Source organism: Polypterus senegalus, chromosome 4 (genome assembly GCF_016835505.1).
Source record: "Polypterus senegalus isolate Bchr_013 chromosome 4, ASM1683550v1, whole genome shotgun sequence".
NCBI lineage: Eukaryota > Metazoa > Chordata > Cladistia > Polypteriformes > Polypteridae > Polypterus > Polypterus senegalus.
In genome coordinates, this window is record NC_053157.1 from 88,331,402 (window position 1) to 88,351,374 (window position 19,973).

At 40.2% G+C, this 19,973-nt stretch overlaps 1 protein-coding gene and 1 long non-coding RNA gene across 2 annotated transcripts in view; one reads left to right on the forward strand and one right to left on the reverse strand.

Moving 5' to 3' along the window:
• The window catches only part of LOC120527503, a 96,890-nt gene extending 95,796 nt beyond the window's left edge, over positions 1 to 1,094 (reverse strand). Inside the window, exon 1 of the long non-coding RNA XR_005633348.1 lies at positions 992 to 1,094. This is a non-coding gene — a long non-coding RNA (uncharacterized LOC120527503). The remainder of the gene's footprint in view (positions 1 to 991) is intronic.
• Positions 1,095 to 12,063: 10,969 nt separating this feature from the next.
• Positions 12,064 to 18,472, forward strand: LOC120527505 (coiled-coil domain-containing protein 110-like). Its single transcript, XM_039750991.1, has 2 exons — positions 12,064 to 12,183; positions 15,985 to 18,472. The coding sequence occupies exon 2, from the start codon at positions 16,129 to 16,131 to the stop codon at positions 17,956 to 17,958; it is 1,830 nt and encodes a 609-aa protein (XP_039606925.1). The 5' UTR covers positions 12,064 to 12,183; positions 15,985 to 16,128; the 3' UTR covers positions 17,959 to 18,472.
• The last annotated feature ends 1,501 nt before the right edge of the window (positions 18,473 to 19,973 follow it).

The window sequence follows — 19,973 nt, forward strand, 5'->3', positions numbered from 1 at the left end:
TGACTGAACGCATGCAGGTAGCGCTGCACCGCAGTTTGCAGTTCCATATCACACTGCTGATCCAGACGCTACAAGCACTCCACGATATTACGTTCCATTTTCGCGATCCGCGAGTCCACATATTCTTTAATCAGCGCTGTGGACACATGGACATAAGAAAAGGAATGCTTACTCGCCAACAATTGTGCTTTCGGTTTTTGGGTATCCAGCCGATCACACAGGTCAGTCCACGGAGAGCCCGTTGAAATCTTCTTTCGGAGGTGTCTTCGGGGTGGATATGTACAGTGGTTCGACCAGGCTCTCTATTTCCTCCACTTCTTGATGTGCCCTGACCGACACATGCAGATCATCCACACTGCTGTCATTCACATGCAAGGCATTCAAACTAGCGGAAACAATACTCCCTGTCGACATTATAATAAACGGGCTATTTGCTTGAAATAGAAATAATGGTAAGAAGTGCAAATATAGTGCCTTCACGTCCCTGTTCGGACTGCAAAATCTGTAGCGAACTCCGACTTCTTGGAGTTTGCCAAGATTGACAAAAGATTTAGCCGAAACGCTTGTAAAATGAGGGATGGTTGGAATCAGGCCAACACCCACGCTCAGGAGTATTTTCCAGCCAACACCCGAATATTAACAACACACACCAAAAATGTCCAAATAAAGTAAAAACATTAAGCAACAATATAATATATTTAAATACAGCAAAGAAAGATAATGACAAAAATATAAAACGAACGCCACGAACAAAACCCCGGACGATACAGTCCCAAAAAAATCTTTACTGTAAGTGATGAGTGTGAATCCTGAAATGTAAACAGTTGGAAAGCTCTGGTAGAATAATGCCTTTTTGTAAACTGCTTTCTCTAAAAACTGATAATGAACACAGTCCTACCACCAGAGCCCAGACGCTGAATGATCTTCTGACGCGCGCCTCATCATAAAAAAGCAACTGCATACAGGAATTGGTAGGAAAAGAAGTACCCACCAATGTCCCCAGATCTGATGGCTGTGCAAAATCCTCCTCCGCCGTGTACATCCAGTTCAATCAAGTTTGTTTTTTTTGGGTGCAGCCGATGATGAAATTGGTGGAAAATGGAAAAGTCAAAAAGTCCCGCCACATCCTTCTCTTCCGGTTTTAAGCAGCGCCTACAGCTGCAAACTACAAATCCCACAAGCCCCTCCGCATGTGTGCAAACATGTTTAAAGACACAGACTCCATATTTACAGACCAGACCGACCAGCTTTGTTACTAACATTTATCCACTATCCAACCCGCTATATCCTAACTACAGCGTCATGGGGGTCTGCTGGAGCCAGTCCTAGCCAGCACAGGGCAGAAGGCAGGAAACAAACCCTGGGCAGGGCGCCAGCCCATCACAGGGCGCTCACACACCCCCCCCCACACACACACATCAAGCAAACACTAGGGACAATTTAGAATCACCAATGCACCTAACCTGCATGTCTTTGGACTGTGGGAGGAAACCGGAGCATCCGGAGGAAACCCACGCAGACACGGGGAGAACATGCAAACTCCACGCAGGGAGAACCCGGGAAGCGAACCCAGGTCTCCTAACTGCGAGGAAGCAGCGCTATACTAACATTTAACAATCACCAAACAGGACATTATATACAAAAATGTTAATTAAAAGTTAATTTAATGAGATCAGTTATTATCACTGATTGTGAGTGTGGTTGGAACAAAAGCCTGCAGCCACAGGGCGTCCCCAGGGCCAAGTTTGGGAACCACTGATTTAGCGATTCCATGCACCATTATATTGTTACAGAATGATTACAATCAAGTGAATTAAGTTTATAAAAAGTGTCAAATTTTTCAAATATTTAGCATTTGCCAATTACTGTAGACCATAACTTAACAACAGAATTGCTATGATTTGCCGTTTACGAGTTCGAACTTCGAAAACTGTTGACATCAAACCAAAGTACCTTACAATTGTTTCAAAAGTAACAATTATTTACGATAATATTGTATATTTAGGGCGGCATGGTGGCGCAGTGGGTAGCACTGCTGCCTTGCATTTTAGGAGACTTGGGTTTGCTTCCCAGGTCCTCCCTGTGTGGAGTTTGCTTGTTCTCCCTGTGTCTGCGTGGGTTTCCTTTGGGTGCTCCAGTTTCCTCCCATAGTCCAAAGACATGCAGGTTAGGTGGATTGGCGATTCAAAACTGTCCCTAGTGTGCCCTGCCCAGGGTTTGTTTCCTGCCTTGCGCCCTGTGTTGGCTGGGATTGGCTCCAGCAGACCCCCGTGACCCTGTAGTTAGGATATAGCAGGTTGGATACTGGATGGATGGATTTATATTTACATTATTCATGTGATGTCCTTCAAAACTTCTTTTGTTCATGTCCACTATGGCACACCAAAAAGGTAATCAAATTTGGGAATGTTCATTTCTCTGTAAGGCGGATTAGGCCATATTGTGCCTCCAATTAGGCTCCGAAAATCCAAACTCCCGAAGTCTAAATTTGTGTAAACTGTAGGCCTGCCAAATACGTAATATCATCATGGATTGGATTGGACTTGCCTGGTAATGGTGCAAACATGCCACTGAAAGTGGGAATTATTAATGCAATGAACTGTGCAAGTGATTTAAGTTATTAAAAAAATTCTTTTAAATCTATGCAGCCCTGAGCTCGTAGGCCCTTGTGCTTTGCACAATCTGCACAATCCATTGCTACGTCATAGGAAAGAACACTGCACAACTCAAACACAAGACTCTGGGACAGTGCTAACCTCCATACTGCCAGGTGTTTTCTGGACAGCGTTCAGTCAGAAAACAATTGAAACAGTGATTTTCTACATACAGTACCTCTAGGATTCTGCACTGCTTTGAAACAAGGACAGCACACTGCCAGTTTCTTTTCCATAAAGTGAAAAGAGTGTATACTCAGTGACCCTGCCTTTAGTGACTTTTTCAAATTTATCTCCATCAGATGCTCAACCTCAGCAGTGGGTGAAGATCAAATGCCATTAAACCAACATCTGATCAGTGTAATGTCCTCTGCTCAATGCTTTCCTGATATTAATCTGCTTTGTTGTTTTCTTCTTTTTTTTTTTTTTTTTTTTTTATAATTTTCTGTGGCTATGTTTATGGCAGAAAATAGCACTAGACATTTTGTACCTCCTCCCTGGCTTGTGCTGCAAAACCTTGACTGGGAAAATTGAAACATGAAGTACAAATTTACAGTTCCTCATTTTAACACTGATAAAATGGTCTCTGGTCTTCAAGCCCCTTTGCTACTCAGGAGGATTCAGACTACATCTGCACACACACATCCAATGGTAAACCAGGAACACTGCAGGGCCAACAGAGCTAGCCCCATTGAGCTTGAATTACCTTGCACAAAGACATTTTCAATTGTACAAAAATCTTTTTTTCTGCATAAGATTTTATGATGGAAAACTGAAAAGAGATTTGCTTAAGAAGACAAAGCTAAGGGTTGTTATAAACATTTTAACATTAAGTTACTGTGGGACATTTATTGCTTATTTTGCACAGCATCTGGTGGGGCTATGATCCACCACTGGTCCTCAATACAGAAACGCCATTGCAAATAAGCATATATTTCTGTACTAATGTGGTGTATCATTCTTCTAAACAGAAGAGAAATATTGATTTGGATTTACAGTACTTTTAATGTGTCAATAAACAACAGCTTATAAAGTAAATTAAAAACAAAACAGAAATGAAAAAAATCACTTTTGCCAACCATTGCTGGTTTCTTGTTTGCACACGCAGCAGGCCTTCATTTATTTTTGTAGCAACCAATATTTATACTGTATATCATATACAGTATGCTGCATTTTTGTAACTCAGGAAGTACCTGATTGTGCCTAAAAAAAACAGAGGTACAATTTGAATTGTTGTCATGTCATTTCAACATACTACCAAGTTAAGTGACTTGGAGGGCCGCACAAACAATTAGAGAAGGGCCAGTGAATCAGCTATGTTGTTGTTTTAAAGTATGTTTATTAATTTGGCTGACATGACTTTCAACATTTATGATACAAATAGTTACATTTCTTTTGGTTTTCCAATTAGAGCACAGACAGATTAAGTGACTTGCTCACAGTCACAAACTGCCAGTAACAGGATTTGAACCCCCGCCCTCAGCATTTGAAGTCCAAAGCCTTAACCACCACACAACACTGCCTATCACCCAAGTTGTATTACTTGTCACATATATTGTTTAATGAGGGCAGTATGAAAGAGAGTGATTGAAATCCTTATGCAACACACCTACATATTTGCTAGATAAAAAGAAGCTGAACAGATCAGTCCTGAGAGACTCAGCAGCTTTTCTTTTGTAAACAATTGTGTTGTTTTAAAAATGCATAGGAGAGCACAACACAGTGTTTCTTCAAAGTGAAGAGGCACTCATAAAGTACAGTAGACTTCTTCTTCATCTTCTTCTTCTTTTGGCTGCTCCCGTTAGGGGTTGCCACAGCGGATCATCTTCTTCCATATCTTTCTGTCCTCTGCAGCTTGTTCTGTTACACCCATCACCTGCATGTCCTCTCTCACCACATCCATAAACCTTTGCTTAGGCCTTCCTCTTTTCCTCTTCCCTGGCAGCTCTATCCTTAGCATCCTTCTCCCAATATATTCAGCATCTCTCCTCTGCACATGTCCAAACCAACACAATCTCGCCTCTCTGACTTTGTCTCCCGACCGTCAAACTTGAGCTGACCCTCTAATGTACTCATTTCTAATCCTATCCATCCTCGTCACACCCAATGCAAATCTTAGCAACTTTAACTCTGCTACCTCCAGCTCTGTCTCCTGCTTTCTCGTCAGTGCCACCGTCTCCAACCCATATACCGGTAACAAAGCTGGTCTCAGTACAACAACAACAACATTTATTTATATAGCACATTTTCATACAAACAGTAGCTCAAAATGCTTTACATAATGAAGAATAGAAAAATAAAAGACACAATAAGAAAACAAAATAAGTCAACATTAATTAACATAGAATAAGAGTAAGGTCCAATGGCCAGGGGGGACAGAAAAAACAAAAAAAAAAAACTCCAGACGGCTGGAGAAAAAAATAAAATCTGTAGGGATTCCAGACCATGAGACCGCCCAGTCCCCTCTGGGCATTCTACCTAACATAAATGAAACAGTCCTCTTTGGATTTAAGGTTCACACAGAAGGACTTGAAGATGATGGTCACGTAGACTTCTGGCTTTTAATCCATCCATCATTGTTGGAGCATCATGATGCTTTGAGTAGGTGGTGGAGGCGCAGGCCACCACCACAAAGTAACTGGAAAAAGAAACAGAAGAGAGAGTAGGGGTCAGTACGGATTTTAGAGCCACCATGAATAGTTATTATAACGAATTGAACATACAGAGTATCAGTATTAAGTTAAATTGAAGTTATAAAAAGGCCATGTTAAAGTTTTTAGCAGTGTTTTAAAGTGCTCTGCTGTATTAGCCTGGCAAATTCCTGTTGGCAGGCTATTTCAGATTTTAGGTGCATAGCAGCAAAAGGCCGCCTCACCACTTCTTTTAAGTTTTGTTCTTGGAATTCTAAGGAGATATTCATTTGAGGATCTGAGGTTACGATTTGGAATATAAGGTGTCAGACATTCCAATATATAAGATGGGGCAAAATTATTTAAGGCTTTATAAACCATAAGCAGATTTTTAAAGTCAATCCTGAATGACATAGGTAACCAGTGTAGTGACATCAAAACTGGAGAGATGTGCTCGGATTAACAGTACCATCCTGAAGACCTTCCCTTTCACTCTTGCTGATACCCATCTGTCACAAATTACTCCTGACACTCTTCTCCACCCATTCCACCCTGCCAGGACTCTCTTTTCACCTCCAAAACACTCTTGACATACTGTTCCTTCAGAATAACTCCTACCCCATTTCTCCTTCCATCCACACCATGATAGAACAATTTGAATCCACTGCCAATCCACCTGGCTTTACTACTCTTCCATTTAGTCTCTTGCACGCACAATATATCAACCTTCCTTCTCTCCATCATATCTGCTAACTCTCTCCCCTTACCAGTCATACTGCCAACATTCCACGTTCCTACCCTCAGTTCCACTATCTTTACTTTCCTCCTCTCCTCCTGCCTCCGGACACGTCTCCCCCCTCTTCTTCTCCTTCTTCGGCCAACAGTAGCCCAATTTCCGCCAGCACCCTGTTGGCTGACAGAACTGGTGGTGGTCGTTGTTAACCAGAAGACTGAAAAGGTTTAATAAAACAGCAACCCAAGTTGGTTTTTATAAATACTCATACTGCCATCTGCTGGAAGTAATTAATATCACCATACTTAAATAAACTAAGATGCTGAAAAAACTCTTGCTTTCCTTTTCCTGGAGGACACACTAAATAATACATCCAATTATTCATTTTCAAACTTCCTTAACCTGGTCATGATCAAAGGAAGCCTATGTCTGTTCCAACAGCACTGAGCAAACAGTGAAACCTAACCCAGACAGGACAACAATATACAGTATTGCAGGGTACATTCACACATGCTGTTACCATTAAAACTAAACTCTTTCAGATGTGGGAGAAAGAACAATTCATTCACAGTGAACACATACAATCGGCACTTGGGAAGTGTGTACTATGGAACTGTGTACTATGGACTATAGAGCTAAAGACTGTACCATCCACATGCTAAATTAAGTAGAAAATAATAGTATTGAACACCATCAAAAACCATAGGAAACCAAAAGTAAGGTATGTGAAAGTCTGGTATACAAATACTAAAAAAACCCACACAAAGCACAGTATGTGTGTGGGTATAATGGTGGCATGGCAGTGAGTCTTGTCTCACAGATCCTGGTAAATGGGTTTAAATTTTACTCCATCACTGCCTCTTTTGGGTTTTCTCCAGCTTCCCATGTTTCCACTCAAAGAGATGTGTGATATGTTAGCTAACATCTGTAAACTGAGCCTATATATGTGCATGTGTGGTGGGGATTCACTGACACCCCCTCCATTGCTTTTTCCTGCCTTGCATCAACTGAAAGAAATACTTTTACTGAGGACCTGAAAGGTACTGTGTCTTGTTCAGGTTCACCCTGCTTCTATGTCCTGCCATTTGTGTTAAAATGTGAAAAATGAAAAAAGTAAAAAATAAAATAATAACATACAAAATTAAAGTGATATAGGATATATCACTGCACTTTTTCATGTGAGTATTTCATAGTTGCCTTGTTATTTATTTCGTTTTGGCATAAATGCTGTGGCGGGCGACCGGGTCCCATACCTGGCCAGGATGCCCTTTCCGCATATGTTCTGGGGGAGCAGCCGTGGACTCCTCAGTACCTACCCCAGGACGCTTGGTGGCAGCCTCCCTGGGTTACCTTGGTGCCTCAGTTTCCTGCAGGGCTCCATGGGAGATGGAGTTCTCCACAACCCTATGGGGATTTGGGGTGGCCGCCAGGGGGTGCTGCATGGATCCCGGAGCCAACTTGGACACCTCTACAGTCCCACACGGAAGTGCAATTAGCCAAAGGTGATCAAGCACCTGGAGCACTTCCAGATGGGCTATAAAAAGGGCCAGCACCCACCACTAATGAGCCAGAATCGGGAGGAAGAGGACGAGGTTGCCTCAGAGGAGTGGTGGTGCCAAAGGAAGGGTTGGTTGTTGCTGAATTGTGCTTTGGGATTGTGTTGGGCCGGTGGGACATGGGCAAGATGTGCCCCACGGCTGAAGAAAGAAATAAAAAGCCTCTTGATTTTAAACATGCCTCAGTGTGAATCTGTGCCAGGTCAGGCGCCTGTATAGCACCTTTATCACAATGCCTTTCCTGCCCTGCCCTGCCCAGGGTTTGTTCCTGCCTTGCGCCCTGTGCTGGCTGGGATTGGCTCCAGCATTCGGACTACCATTTATGTTTCTTTTTCCAAATGCTCCTTTTGCCCCATTTTGAAAAGCTACCGGTTGTTACAAAGGTACAGATGGGAAATCAGCTGTTTAATGATGGCTGCGCATTTTTTCGGCATGCATAACATTCTTAAGTTACATATTTAATTTCTGTATTTTGAAGTTATTTAATAAATCAAAAAACCTACCCAAACCCTCCCACCAGCAGCCAAGCCCCTGTGTTACTAGTCAAATGATGTGTGAAACTGTACTCTTTCAAATCACTAGTCACAATCATGATCACAATCTTGAAATGGTGGGCATTTTTGGAAAAAAAAAAACAAAACGCACTTAGGGGACCAGGCTCAGGGGCCCGTGGGATTTCCCACCCACTATACACAGTGGCTATGCCGCTGATGGTCATCCTGTATCATCAAAGTCCATCAAAAGCAGACATGTTGCAACAGACAGGCATTTTCAGACGTGCTCTTCAAGCTTTTCTGAAGAAACACAAATGTCCATTCAATTAAATAAATAAATAAAAACATACAAAAATTTTAACCAGTATTTTAATTTAGAGGCCTGTTCATGAATCAGAAATAATTTACTTACAAAGACTTATTTCAAAGAAACTCTATATTCCCACAAATATATCTACATTGTATTAAACATATTTTTTCTTGATATCTTTATATTTCTTTTTCTTAATATTATTTGTGGGGCTGCCTCAGTATTGTACTAGCTATGCAACAGATGACCACCTTGTATCTTGTGGCTATGCTCACTTTTTTGATATAATATTTGTAGGTTAAACCAGCACATCTGTCACCTCGCTTTTTCAGGATGGCTGTCCCTTGTTTAGTTTATTTCCCTCTGTGTAGCTGTGTCTGTTTCAGGTAGTCACTTTAGTTCAACAAACACATTATCTGATTGATCATTAGCACGTTCTTATTATGTTTGCTTATTCAAGCACTGGGCTATATGTCTACAAACATCTTATGTTTTTCAAATGAAAAGTGGGCTTTTTTAAAAGACATTCAGATATTTTATTGTACAGTGTATTGCTAAATGTTTTGCATAATTAATGTTTCGAATTCTAAAACACACCCTATTCTATTGACACACTAATCTAGAAGACATTAAATCACCATCTAAGACAGATATTTTACTGAACTATCTATGGTGCACAGTACTATACATAATGTATCACAGGCATGGTGAGTCTCTGACACAGACTTTTACTATTGGGAAACTGGGGTGAATGTCGGGATGGAACAATTGTTTGCCAAGCCCCACTATAGAATGGACAAACAGAAGTCGGAAGAAGCCTGACGTCTCCTTATCTCATTTTACCAGATTTACCAGGATTCTAATGGAAGATAAGGAGGTTCAGTGTTTGTTAAATGCCCTGTTTATTTTAGGGAAATATTTTACTCATAAATGTAAATACTGTACATCCAAATTAAACCTTCATTAGTAGTTTTCATAAAAAATTGACATTGTATTATAAGTCATTAAAGTATATTAAAAAAATTTCAGAAAAAATTCTGAATATTATTGTTTATTTTAAATTGTTTGAGGAGACCCTTTAACACACCCCTTCTTACCTTTTTTTCTTTCTACTGTATGCTCAATTTAATTACACATTTTTATAAATTTTTGAATTATTATATATATCTTTTGTTGTATTTTGTACTTTTGCACTTATAAATATAAAAATAATTCATATAAAAATAAGGAACTGATATGGTAAGGAACAGATGCCCTGCATCATTTTGGAGAGCCACCAGAGAGAGCCAAATCCTTATTTTCCTACACTGGGAGATCCTTTCTTCAGTTGTTCTTCTATTTGCTTGTAAATATTAAATGGGATGTTCAAAACTGGTACCCTAACCATACTATGTGCACACCATAATGTTTGGGACAAAAACACTTTTTTCATTCATTTACTCCACTGTATAAAATTATATATCAAACAATTCAGATAAGTGCCACATCATTTGAAGGAAATGAAAATGATAAACCTACAGAGAGCTGAATTCAAAGACACCTCGAAAATCAAAGTGTGAAAGAATGATGAGGCAGGCTAGTCAATTTTGCCGAAATTTCATTGCAGCAACTCCAAATCATACTCAGTAGTTTGTATGCCCCCCACGTGCTTGTATGCATGCCTGACAAATTCAGGGCATGCTCCTAATGAGACAACGGATGGTGTCCTGGGGGATCAGATCAGATCTGGACCAGGGTATCACTGAGCTCCTGAACAGTCTGACATTGTCGTGCACCAGGAGGAACCCAGGACACACTGCACCAGCACAGGGTCTGACAATGGGTCTAAGGATTCATCCCGATACCTAATGGCAATCAAGGTCTGTGCGTCCCTCCATGGATATGCCTCCCCAGACCATCACTCACCCACCACCAAACCGGTCATGCTGAACAATGTAACAGGCAGCATAACGTTCTCCGCGGCTTCTCCAGACCCTTTCTCATCTGTCACATGTGCTTAGGGTGAACCTGCTCTCATTTGTGAAAAGCACAGGGAACCAGTGGTGGACCTGCCAATTCTGGTATTCTATGGCAAATGCCAATCGAGCTCCATGGTGCCAGGCAGTAAGCACAAGGCCCACTAGAGGACATCGGGGCCTCACGCCACACTCAAGTCTGTTTCTGATTGTTTGATCAGAGACATTCACACCAGTAGCCTGCTGGAGGTCATTTTGTAGGGCTCCTGCAGTGCTCACCCTGTTCCTCCTTGCCCAAAGGAGCAGATATCAGTCCTGCTGATGGGTTAAGGACCTTCTACATTCCTGTCCAGCTCTCCTAGAATAACTGCCTGTCTCCTGGAGTCTCCTCCATGCCCTTGAGACTGTGCTGGAAGACACAGCAATCCTTCTGGCAATGGCACATATTGATGTGCCATCCTGGAGAAATTGAACTGCCTGTACAACCTCTGTAGGGTCCAGGTATCGCCTCATGCTACCAGTAGTGACACTGACCATAGCCAAATGCAAAACTAGTGAAAAAACAGTGAGAAAAGATGGAGAAGGGAAAAATGTCAGTGGCCTCCACCTGTGAAACCATTTTAAAAATGAATGAAATAACATAATAATTACAAGCTTACATAATCCAATTCAGTATCATGGTGGGTTTGGGCACAATAAAGTGACATATAGTTACATACATTACTATTTTTTTCAAAAACTTTGAATCCATTGTCTTGTTATCTTTCCTTTGCTTAGCTTGTGTTATGAGCGCAAAAATGAACTAATGGGGATGTTTACTTTATATAACCAGGGCCTATCACAGCATCATCAGACAAAAGGTAGGAAATCCAACTGGACTGAGTGCTAGTCCGCACAAACACTAACTCCACATACGCACACAAATACAGACACACACACCATGCCAACTTGCAGTCACAGGTAATAACCTAAACATCTGAAATGTGTAACACCCAAAATCGAACTAACCAATTTTACTGATTTGGCTGAACATTTACATAAAATATCCATGCATCCATTTTCTAACACCGCTGAATCCGAATACAGGGTCGCGGGGGTCTGCTGGAGCCAATCCCAGCCAACACAGGGCACAAGGCAGGAACACAAACACCAAGCACACACTAGGGACAATTTAGAATCGCCAATCTACCTAACCTGCATGTCTTTGGATTGTGGGAGGAAACCGGAGCGCCCGGAGGGAACCCACGCAGACACGAGGAGAACATGCAAACTCCTCGCAGGGAGGACCCGGGAAGCGAACCCGGGTCTCCTAACTGCGAGGCAGCAGCGCTACCATAAAATGCTACTCTGTAAAACAATATATTTCTCATATAGCCCAAAATCGCACAAAGCTTTTCCAAGAAGGGTACTAATTTACGAATGGTACACCTCAGGGTGTACGTGGATTATCTTTGCACGGCAGATCGAGTGGGCATTTCTTATTTTGCCTGCGGGGCGGTATACAGTTCACGTAACACGGCCACGGCCTTTTCTCTTTACTGTATCGGTTTACTCCTGGGAACAGGTCGCATAAAAGACGCCACCGGCTAAGCAGCCTCTTGCTTGTTTACGTTGCTATGGGCACCGGTTACGCGCTCCCTCTCCCTCCTTCTCTCTCTCTCTCTCTGTCTCTCTCTCTCTCTCTCTCTCTCTCTCTCTGTGTTTATCTCTTTCACTCTCTGCCTTCAATTATCAGCCGTTGGCAACAATACAACTGAACAGAACGTGGAACTCAACGACGAGCGATTTAGAATAGTTAATGAGGGGAAAGGAAGAAGAGCTATTCTGCAGTGCACCCCACTGTCCTTCCAGGTAAGTCCCACCTGAATACATCAGACGGCCGGATTCAACACGGGGGGAACTGGGCTGCAGCGCTGCGAAATTATTCAAGATGCAGGAACTATATCTACTCTTATTTTTTTCAAAGAAACATTCCTGGCAATAGACTGCCCGATCCAGACCACTTCAACCACTTTAACTCCTTTACCATCATCCCTGAGATAACTCGTCAGTTAGTGACGGGTCGACTTTTGGACAGCATTTGTGGCAGAAGGAGAGGCTAAGAATGGGTTTTCAAAACACGAAAAAGCGATGTTGGGCGCTGTAGTATTGACAGTTTTTTTTTTTTAGCAGATAACGGTTACAGCAGATAGTGAATTAACTGATAAATTGATGCCACTTTCAATGTGCGTGGTTTAACACGAGCTTTGGACAACTTTCAAAGTTGCCGGTCCCTGGATCTCCAGGACGCAAAGCGAATTCATCAGGTACAGCATTTTAATTTGTTAATAAGCGAAGACATATTTGCTGTAAAGTGACTGAGCCGAACAGAGATGTGCACAAGCGACTCATGCATTACTGCACACTGAGGTCGGATGTTAGTTATGGCGAGCTTCCGACATTCTGTGCAATTATTGAAAAAAATAATTTAAAAGTCAGACATTCAAATGTACCGATCAACAAAACATATATTTGAGACACATTTTTTTGTTTTCATTTTTTTTTCTTACGTTACATATTGTAAATAACTGTAGGTACCAAAATAAAGTTTTAAAATGTTTTCTTCCTATCTGTTTTTCTCAACCGTTCTTTTTCTCTTTGTCTCAAAATATATAGTTAAAGGATCTGACTGTTTTTAAAATCTGACAGGGTGTGCTGTGATGACTATCCGGCTTTGGCATTGCACACTCTTCCCCACTCTTTCTCTACACCACTCATTATCTCAGATCAGATGCTGTTTCTGTTTGTTTTGCTTTTATCCATACACCTGCCTCTCGTGCACACCTTAGTGTTCTTATGCCTCTTCAAGTTTAGGCAACTCCTACGCTTTGACATTACATACTATTTTGCTATGGTTCTCTCAGATCACCTAGGTGGGGGCTCAAAAAATGATTCAAGCCCAGGGGCCCCTTAACTCCTAAATCCCAATGTAGTGTAACTACAGCACATTACCTACAAATCCTAAAAAAATAAATAACTTTGACCTCACACCGGACTTCTATTAATTAAGGTGGAGCTATGAACCTCAACCGGCAATGTTCGGAGGCAGTGTCAATGGAAAAAGCAATGGAAATAATAGTCATTTAATTTCACAGAAATTAACTTCAACTTTAAAGTCATGCTCATTGAACAAGTAAAGTGAAATCAGTCTCTTATTCAGGTTCCATGTAATTGTCACAGCCCAAGTGAGGAAGTCACTAATTTCAACAATTTAACCACGTGTTTGTGATATCATGTGTAGTGAAATGTGGCACCATCTTGCAATTCATGGACCAAACAAGGTTAGAGGAGAGATGAAACACAGACAGTCATTCAGCATACAACTTTCTAATCTCGCTCCCTCAGTTGACTGTTTAGCCAATCCTTGACCTTGTCCACCCCATTTACCTGTCAAGGTGGATGCAGGTGCATTCACAGCGAGATGCTTATGTCACATGCTGCCACACGCCCAGGAGATCTGCTATTTAGAACTTTACCAGCTGTGCTACCCATCTAAGATGGGCTGTAACCTAATTAATCAGTTTAGCCCTCAGCGTTACCATTTGCAGTGCACCATCAATTGAATTGTATTTTGTAATGTACTGTGTGTAGCAACAAAATTAATTATATTTGTCATTCCAAAAGATGGCACATCACAAAGATTTGTAGCAATAAAATGCATTACTAGAAATACTTGTGATGTTCCATCTGTTGGAATGACAAATACAATGCATATCTCTCTATTATATGCCATTTACTATTGGATTCATACCAGCTGTGTTAATTTTTGTGGTGCTCCAACTGTCAGAATGACAAATGTAATTATTTTTACTGCTACAAATGTTTTTGATGCACCATCTGTTGGAATGGCAGAGGTATAGTAAGAAACACAGACACTTATCTTTTCATTAAGCTGGATTCCCCATCACCAAGAAGGTTCTAAGAATGTGTTGGTGGAAGAATAAAAAAGTAGCTAGATATATAGATAGGTGGAACTTTATTTGTCCCAGTTGGAAATTTTCTTTTTACAGAAGCTTTTTAGATAGATAGATAGATAGATAGATAGATAGATAGATAGATAGATAGATAGATAGATAGATAGATAGATAGATAGATTGATTGATTGATTGATTGATTGATTGATTGATTTACACATAGTATATTCTGAACACAGAATGACTAAAAGGGAAGGCAATTAAAAAGAGAGAAAACTTCTGACTTGGCAGTCACAATCTAAAAGTGAGGCATTATGAAGGTGTATTGTTGTTAGTATAAAAGGGCCACAGTAGCATTTATTTCTTGACACACTTCTGATGAATAATTATTTGGCTGAAAGTATTTAGTGTCAGTGTGTCAGAGAGAGAATCTGCAGCATTCTTCATAATGACACTCATTTTTGTTTTCATTCTCTCCTTTGCTACAACCTACAGGGGGTTCAGAATGTGTCCCATAACTGAGTCTGCTCTTTTAATTAGCCCATTAATTCAGTGGGCCTCTCTTAAGTGATGTTACCAGCCCAGCAAACCACAGCGTAGAAAATCACATTTATACAATCAGCTATAAGGGTCTTAATGCACTTCAGTGCACATGATGAAACACTTATTTCAGCTGTAATATTAGTCTCCCAGTTGTGATACATTTTTGCTTTAGCAGGCAGCACATATCTTTGCTGTAGTTCAAATTTCAGAAAACTGAATTACAATTTTCTAAAGTATATATGCTTTAAATAAAACTTTACAATTTTTGCAATACTGTACATAATGTTGTAAATACTGCAAATACACACGTTACAATATTGTAATACTGCACATAATATTGGAAATACTGCAAATAATAGGCAATAATTTGGTTTGGTAGGCTTGTTGGTGGATGTTCATATTTTAAGACTGAATTAAAATAATAACCTTGTTTTATTACACTTCATTAGAAACAGTGAAAATGAAAGAAATATTGAAATCTTCTCAAACAGAAAGCTTATGTTGTCATGGCAGCTGCTCCAAACCTTCTGCTGCTGTCTTTCCAAATAAAGATTGCACAGGTATGATACTTCATGAAACCTCATCTTGGCTATGCACCTTAGTGGACTGTTAGCAACAAGAATGACAATTTAGTCCTCACCACATTGTGATCTATAATCAAGTGATTCAACTAGTAGTGCTTCAATTGTAAAAATGTGAAAGCTAACATACTCTGCCTGCAGTATGCAATTTGTAAGTCACATTGGCAAAACGTTACATCAATCTAAACATAAGCCATATCTTAATTGTAAAAAGATGCAATGGTCAATATGCAAATAATTACCAAGTGCCAAATTGTCAATTATTGCTGCAAAAAAGCATGTATTTTTAAAATTATTATCAGGCTTTTCTCTTTGGGTGGTATGGTGACAGAGATTTGGGGGCTGCATTCTGGTTTTATTCTCGTTCTACTCCTATTTCCCTTTCACTTCTTAAAAATGTCAATGTTAGTTTAGTTGGTAAATTCTAAACTGGTGCAATGTTAGAGTATGGCCTATAATGGTGCCTGGATACACCCTGGCTCCTTGTGACCCTAAACTGGATAAGCGGATTGGGTAGATGTGTTATTATTGTATCTCAATGTAATTTCACTTTAAAAAACTTCTCTCTCTTCTAGGAAGAAGAAATCAAAATTGACAAACTACATGAGAGTGTCTTAACATTTGAGAAGGTTAATTCTATAGATGGTTGGTTACCAAAGGAGGATAAGTATCATAATACTACAAATAAGAACTTACATAATAACTTCCAGTCATCTCAGATGTCTACTATCAGCACATCCTCAATGAAAATGGAGAGCTCCAGACATGACTGTGTGTGTTATTTTTCTGAGAATGAATTTGCGGATGCAAAAGGAAAAGCAAGTTTGATTCACCACATCATTGCAGAACAAAATCAGGCTAACGGCCTAATGGCTACAAATACTCCATTTCACACTGAAGGACCTACAGAAAATGGAGCTAAAGAGGAGGAGAGTGGGAATATGTTGGACATAAATTTCTTAGACCACAGTGGTGATATCTGGTGGGTATTAGACAACATCAGAATGGTCAGTGATAAGCTAAAAACAGAACTGGAAAAGTCCCTAAAAAGGGAAATGGTTCTTGCCCATAAAGTAGAACATCTGCGGCGCAGAGGTGAATGTTCATGTAGTGAGACAATTCAGTATGCTAATGAAAGAAATGACAGAAGAATTGCACATGCAAACAAGACAGAGGCCAACAATTTGCAGCAAAATCCCATTTCTTTACAGGAGAATGATATGTGTGATCCTGAGCACTCTGCAAGTGACAGATACAATAAGCCTTTTCTGTCCAGTGTATCTCTGCTTTTTAATGCCAGCCCAATCACATCTTCTAGTGATACAATAAAAATTACACAGTCTAATAATGACCCAAATAATTCTAAGAAGCTAGGAGAAGCTTGCTGTGGGGAAGAAAGAGATCAAAATGATATTGAAATAACAGAGTCTTTACCAGAAACACAGATCAAGCATTTACAGGATATGACCTTATTGAAAGCTACACTAGAGACCTTACAGTTTGAAAATGAGGCCTTGAAAGCTCAAGTGGAACAGTGGAAATCAAGCACGAAAATGTTTAGCAGTGACATTGTGACTCCAGAGAGGGAAATTGTTGAATTGCAACAAAAAAATGAGAACCTTCAGAACAAACTTCTGATTGAAGAAAGAAATTGTAAGGAGTGTTTGAAAGAGATGAGGAAGTTTGTTTATAAATACAACAGCCTGAGATATTATACCAAAGATCTGGAGCTGGAAAAAAGACAGCTAACATCTGAGAAGCAAGCAATAAGTCACGTACTTGAGGATCAAAAAAGCGAGAATCAAAGACTGCAATGTGATCTTCAAGAAAATAAAGAGAAAACTAATGCATTGGAAAAAAAGTTGGCAGATATAGTGAAAGAATTTAATTTTGTGAGGAGACAGCTTGACACAACTCAAGAGATATGCAAACAACAGGAAAAGGAAATAGCAGCCTTGAACTCAGAGAAGGAGGCTCTTCTTCAAGTTTTACAGCAGACAAAAGATGAAAACCTTAGTGCCATTTTAGCACTGCAGGAGGCCACCATCGATAGGAGGACTCTGCAGAAAGAGATTGACTCTCTTGTCATTCAAAAATCAGCAGCAGAAATGAAGCTATTGGAAAAGACTGAGAAGGATGAGGCTGAAAAAGTACTTGGTGGTTGCATGGGAAATGAGGGAGAGATGTTTCCTAAAATTTCAAAGCTGCAAGAGGATAACTGTTTTCTCCAGCAGGAACTGGAACTGCATGTCCAAAAAACTCTGCAGCAGGAAGCCAGCATCCGAAAGCTTAAAGAAGAACGTGTGCTGTTAGAGAACTGTCTCGCTGCCATACAAAATGAGAAAAATACTCTTCAGCTTGAAATGAAACAGATTCACAAAGACTTCATTGATCTCACTAATAAAAGTGTTGGATGCTTCAGTTGTAAATGCCAGATGCAGGCAGCCAGTCAAAAGATTCTTCCAGATATTATAAAGAAAGAGGAGCAAAAAGATGAAGAATATTCACATGAAGTCAATGAAGAAATCAGTATCAAATCTGATAATTAAAACTCTCACAGTTTCAATATTATAACATTGTTTAACCTGACTAATCATTTTATTTTTTTTTATTATTGTCAGGAGCTTCCTTGTACCCTGCCCATGGCCTTACTTCCTTGCCACAATTAGAATTGGATCCTCAATTTCAAACTCCTCCTGTTTATGGGTGACACATGGCAGACACCCAAGGAAAGGAACAACAATATTTAAAAGAGGAATCTGTTTTGCACCAATTGCATCTGTGGTTTCTTTGTGTATGTTCTGCCAGCGTTTTGGTTTAGGGTTTGGTTGAGTTCTTTTCAAGTTAACTTTGTCATTAGTATCCTGTGTAAAAGTTCTTTAAGTTGAGTTTATTGGACTATTTATGTATTATTGGTAATGCCTGCTAATCAAGTAAGCATTTGTGATTTTGGCCAGTCAAAGGTTTCCCAGAATGCCTTGGTCATTGCAATCTCATCATCATAGTTGTCATTGTTATCATCTACTTACATGTCCTTTTTATTATAAATGACATAAATATTATATTTATTTTTATTTTTATTGATTATGGCTCCTCTCTTAACTCACACTCCTCTGGGCAACATCTTGAAGTTTTGTTCGTTTATATATAAAAGAATATTTAATGGCACAGACTGTCCTGGACAATGTCTGTGTGCAACATGGTCATTCTCCCCATGTCAGTGTGTTTTTTGTCAGTAATATTTTGGTGGTTTCACTTCCATACCTCGTAGATGTGTAGACTGGGTTACTTTTATGAGCCAGTGTGGTTTTGACCATAAATATGAACATACCTTTCCTGGTAATTTTGAGGTGCTGTTTGTGTTTTAAAGCTGGTGTGGTGGCATATTGGTGGCCCTGGCTTGTCATAGATATCATTACTATGCAAGTGCATGTGCCATGACATAAATTCATGGGGACATACTACATATAAATAGATGGAAGACATAGATTTGTTTAGTAAAGAAGATAATACCAGTTTGTGGCAAAATGTAAGGAAAAAGCAAGAAGAAAATAATGAAAATAAAAAAGACAAGATTAAAAATAGACATCTAGGTCTTGAATCATAAGGATATAAGTTTGGATCCCTCATGAGTTGGTGAGCTGACTGAGGTGGATGTCTCTCTAATGGAGAACTAGGTTTTTACATAGTTATGGATACTTTTTTGGTTTTGACCCTAGTGCATTTCTAACCTTCAGCTTGATTCTATCTTGGTTAAGATTAGTGATGAGTGAGCACCAAAGTGTGCGGGTGTTCAGGTATTCGGTCCGAACACATCGCGATGTTCATGTGCTCTACCAAGCACTCGAGTATAATGTAAGTCAATGGGAGACAACCAGGCACCCCTGCTCTAAAGAGGAGAGGGTGCCTGGTCCATTAGAAAAGGTCAGAAAGTGACAGAAACACCACCCAAATGGACTGGGAACAGCATGGGGATGATGTCTGGATGTATCTTGGACTCCCAAGTCGCTGCTGGGAACCAGTTTGTCCGAGTTGTACGCCACTTTTACAGACTGACAAAAACACGCCCAAAACCCCCCAAAAAAATCAATTTTACAGGAAAAATGACGCTCTAAAACATTATATGCCAGTGCCTGCAGGTGAGCTGACGCTCTAAAACATTATATGACAGTGCCTGCATATATAGCACCCAATGATGTGTTCCGGCCAGCCAATCTCTGTAATGCCAGCACCTGACATGGCTACTGGCATTACAGTGAGGGCAGTACTTACCTGCACCTTGATTGGCTGTCTCCAACCCGCGAAACGTGCGGGGCGGAGATTCGAGCATGGCGCACAAGAACAAGTGGTGCTCGTTTGAGTAGTGCCATGCTCCGAGCATAGCGAACACATGTTCGGCTGAACATGCTCGCTCATCACTAGTTAAGATGCAATGATTTTGTTAGTAATGTAAGTCTTTCCACTTGATTTATATTTATGACTGTGAATTTAGTTAGAAGATAGGCTACCTAAACTCTGGCATTACAAGAATGCATAGCTATTTAGTGACCCTAGAATAATGTGC

Bases quoted from the DNA above. Each gene is read 5' to 3' on its own strand.
- LOC120527505 (XM_039750991.1), top strand. From the start codon at position 16,129: ATGTCTACTATCAGCACATCCTCAATGAAAATGGAGAGCTCCAGACAT.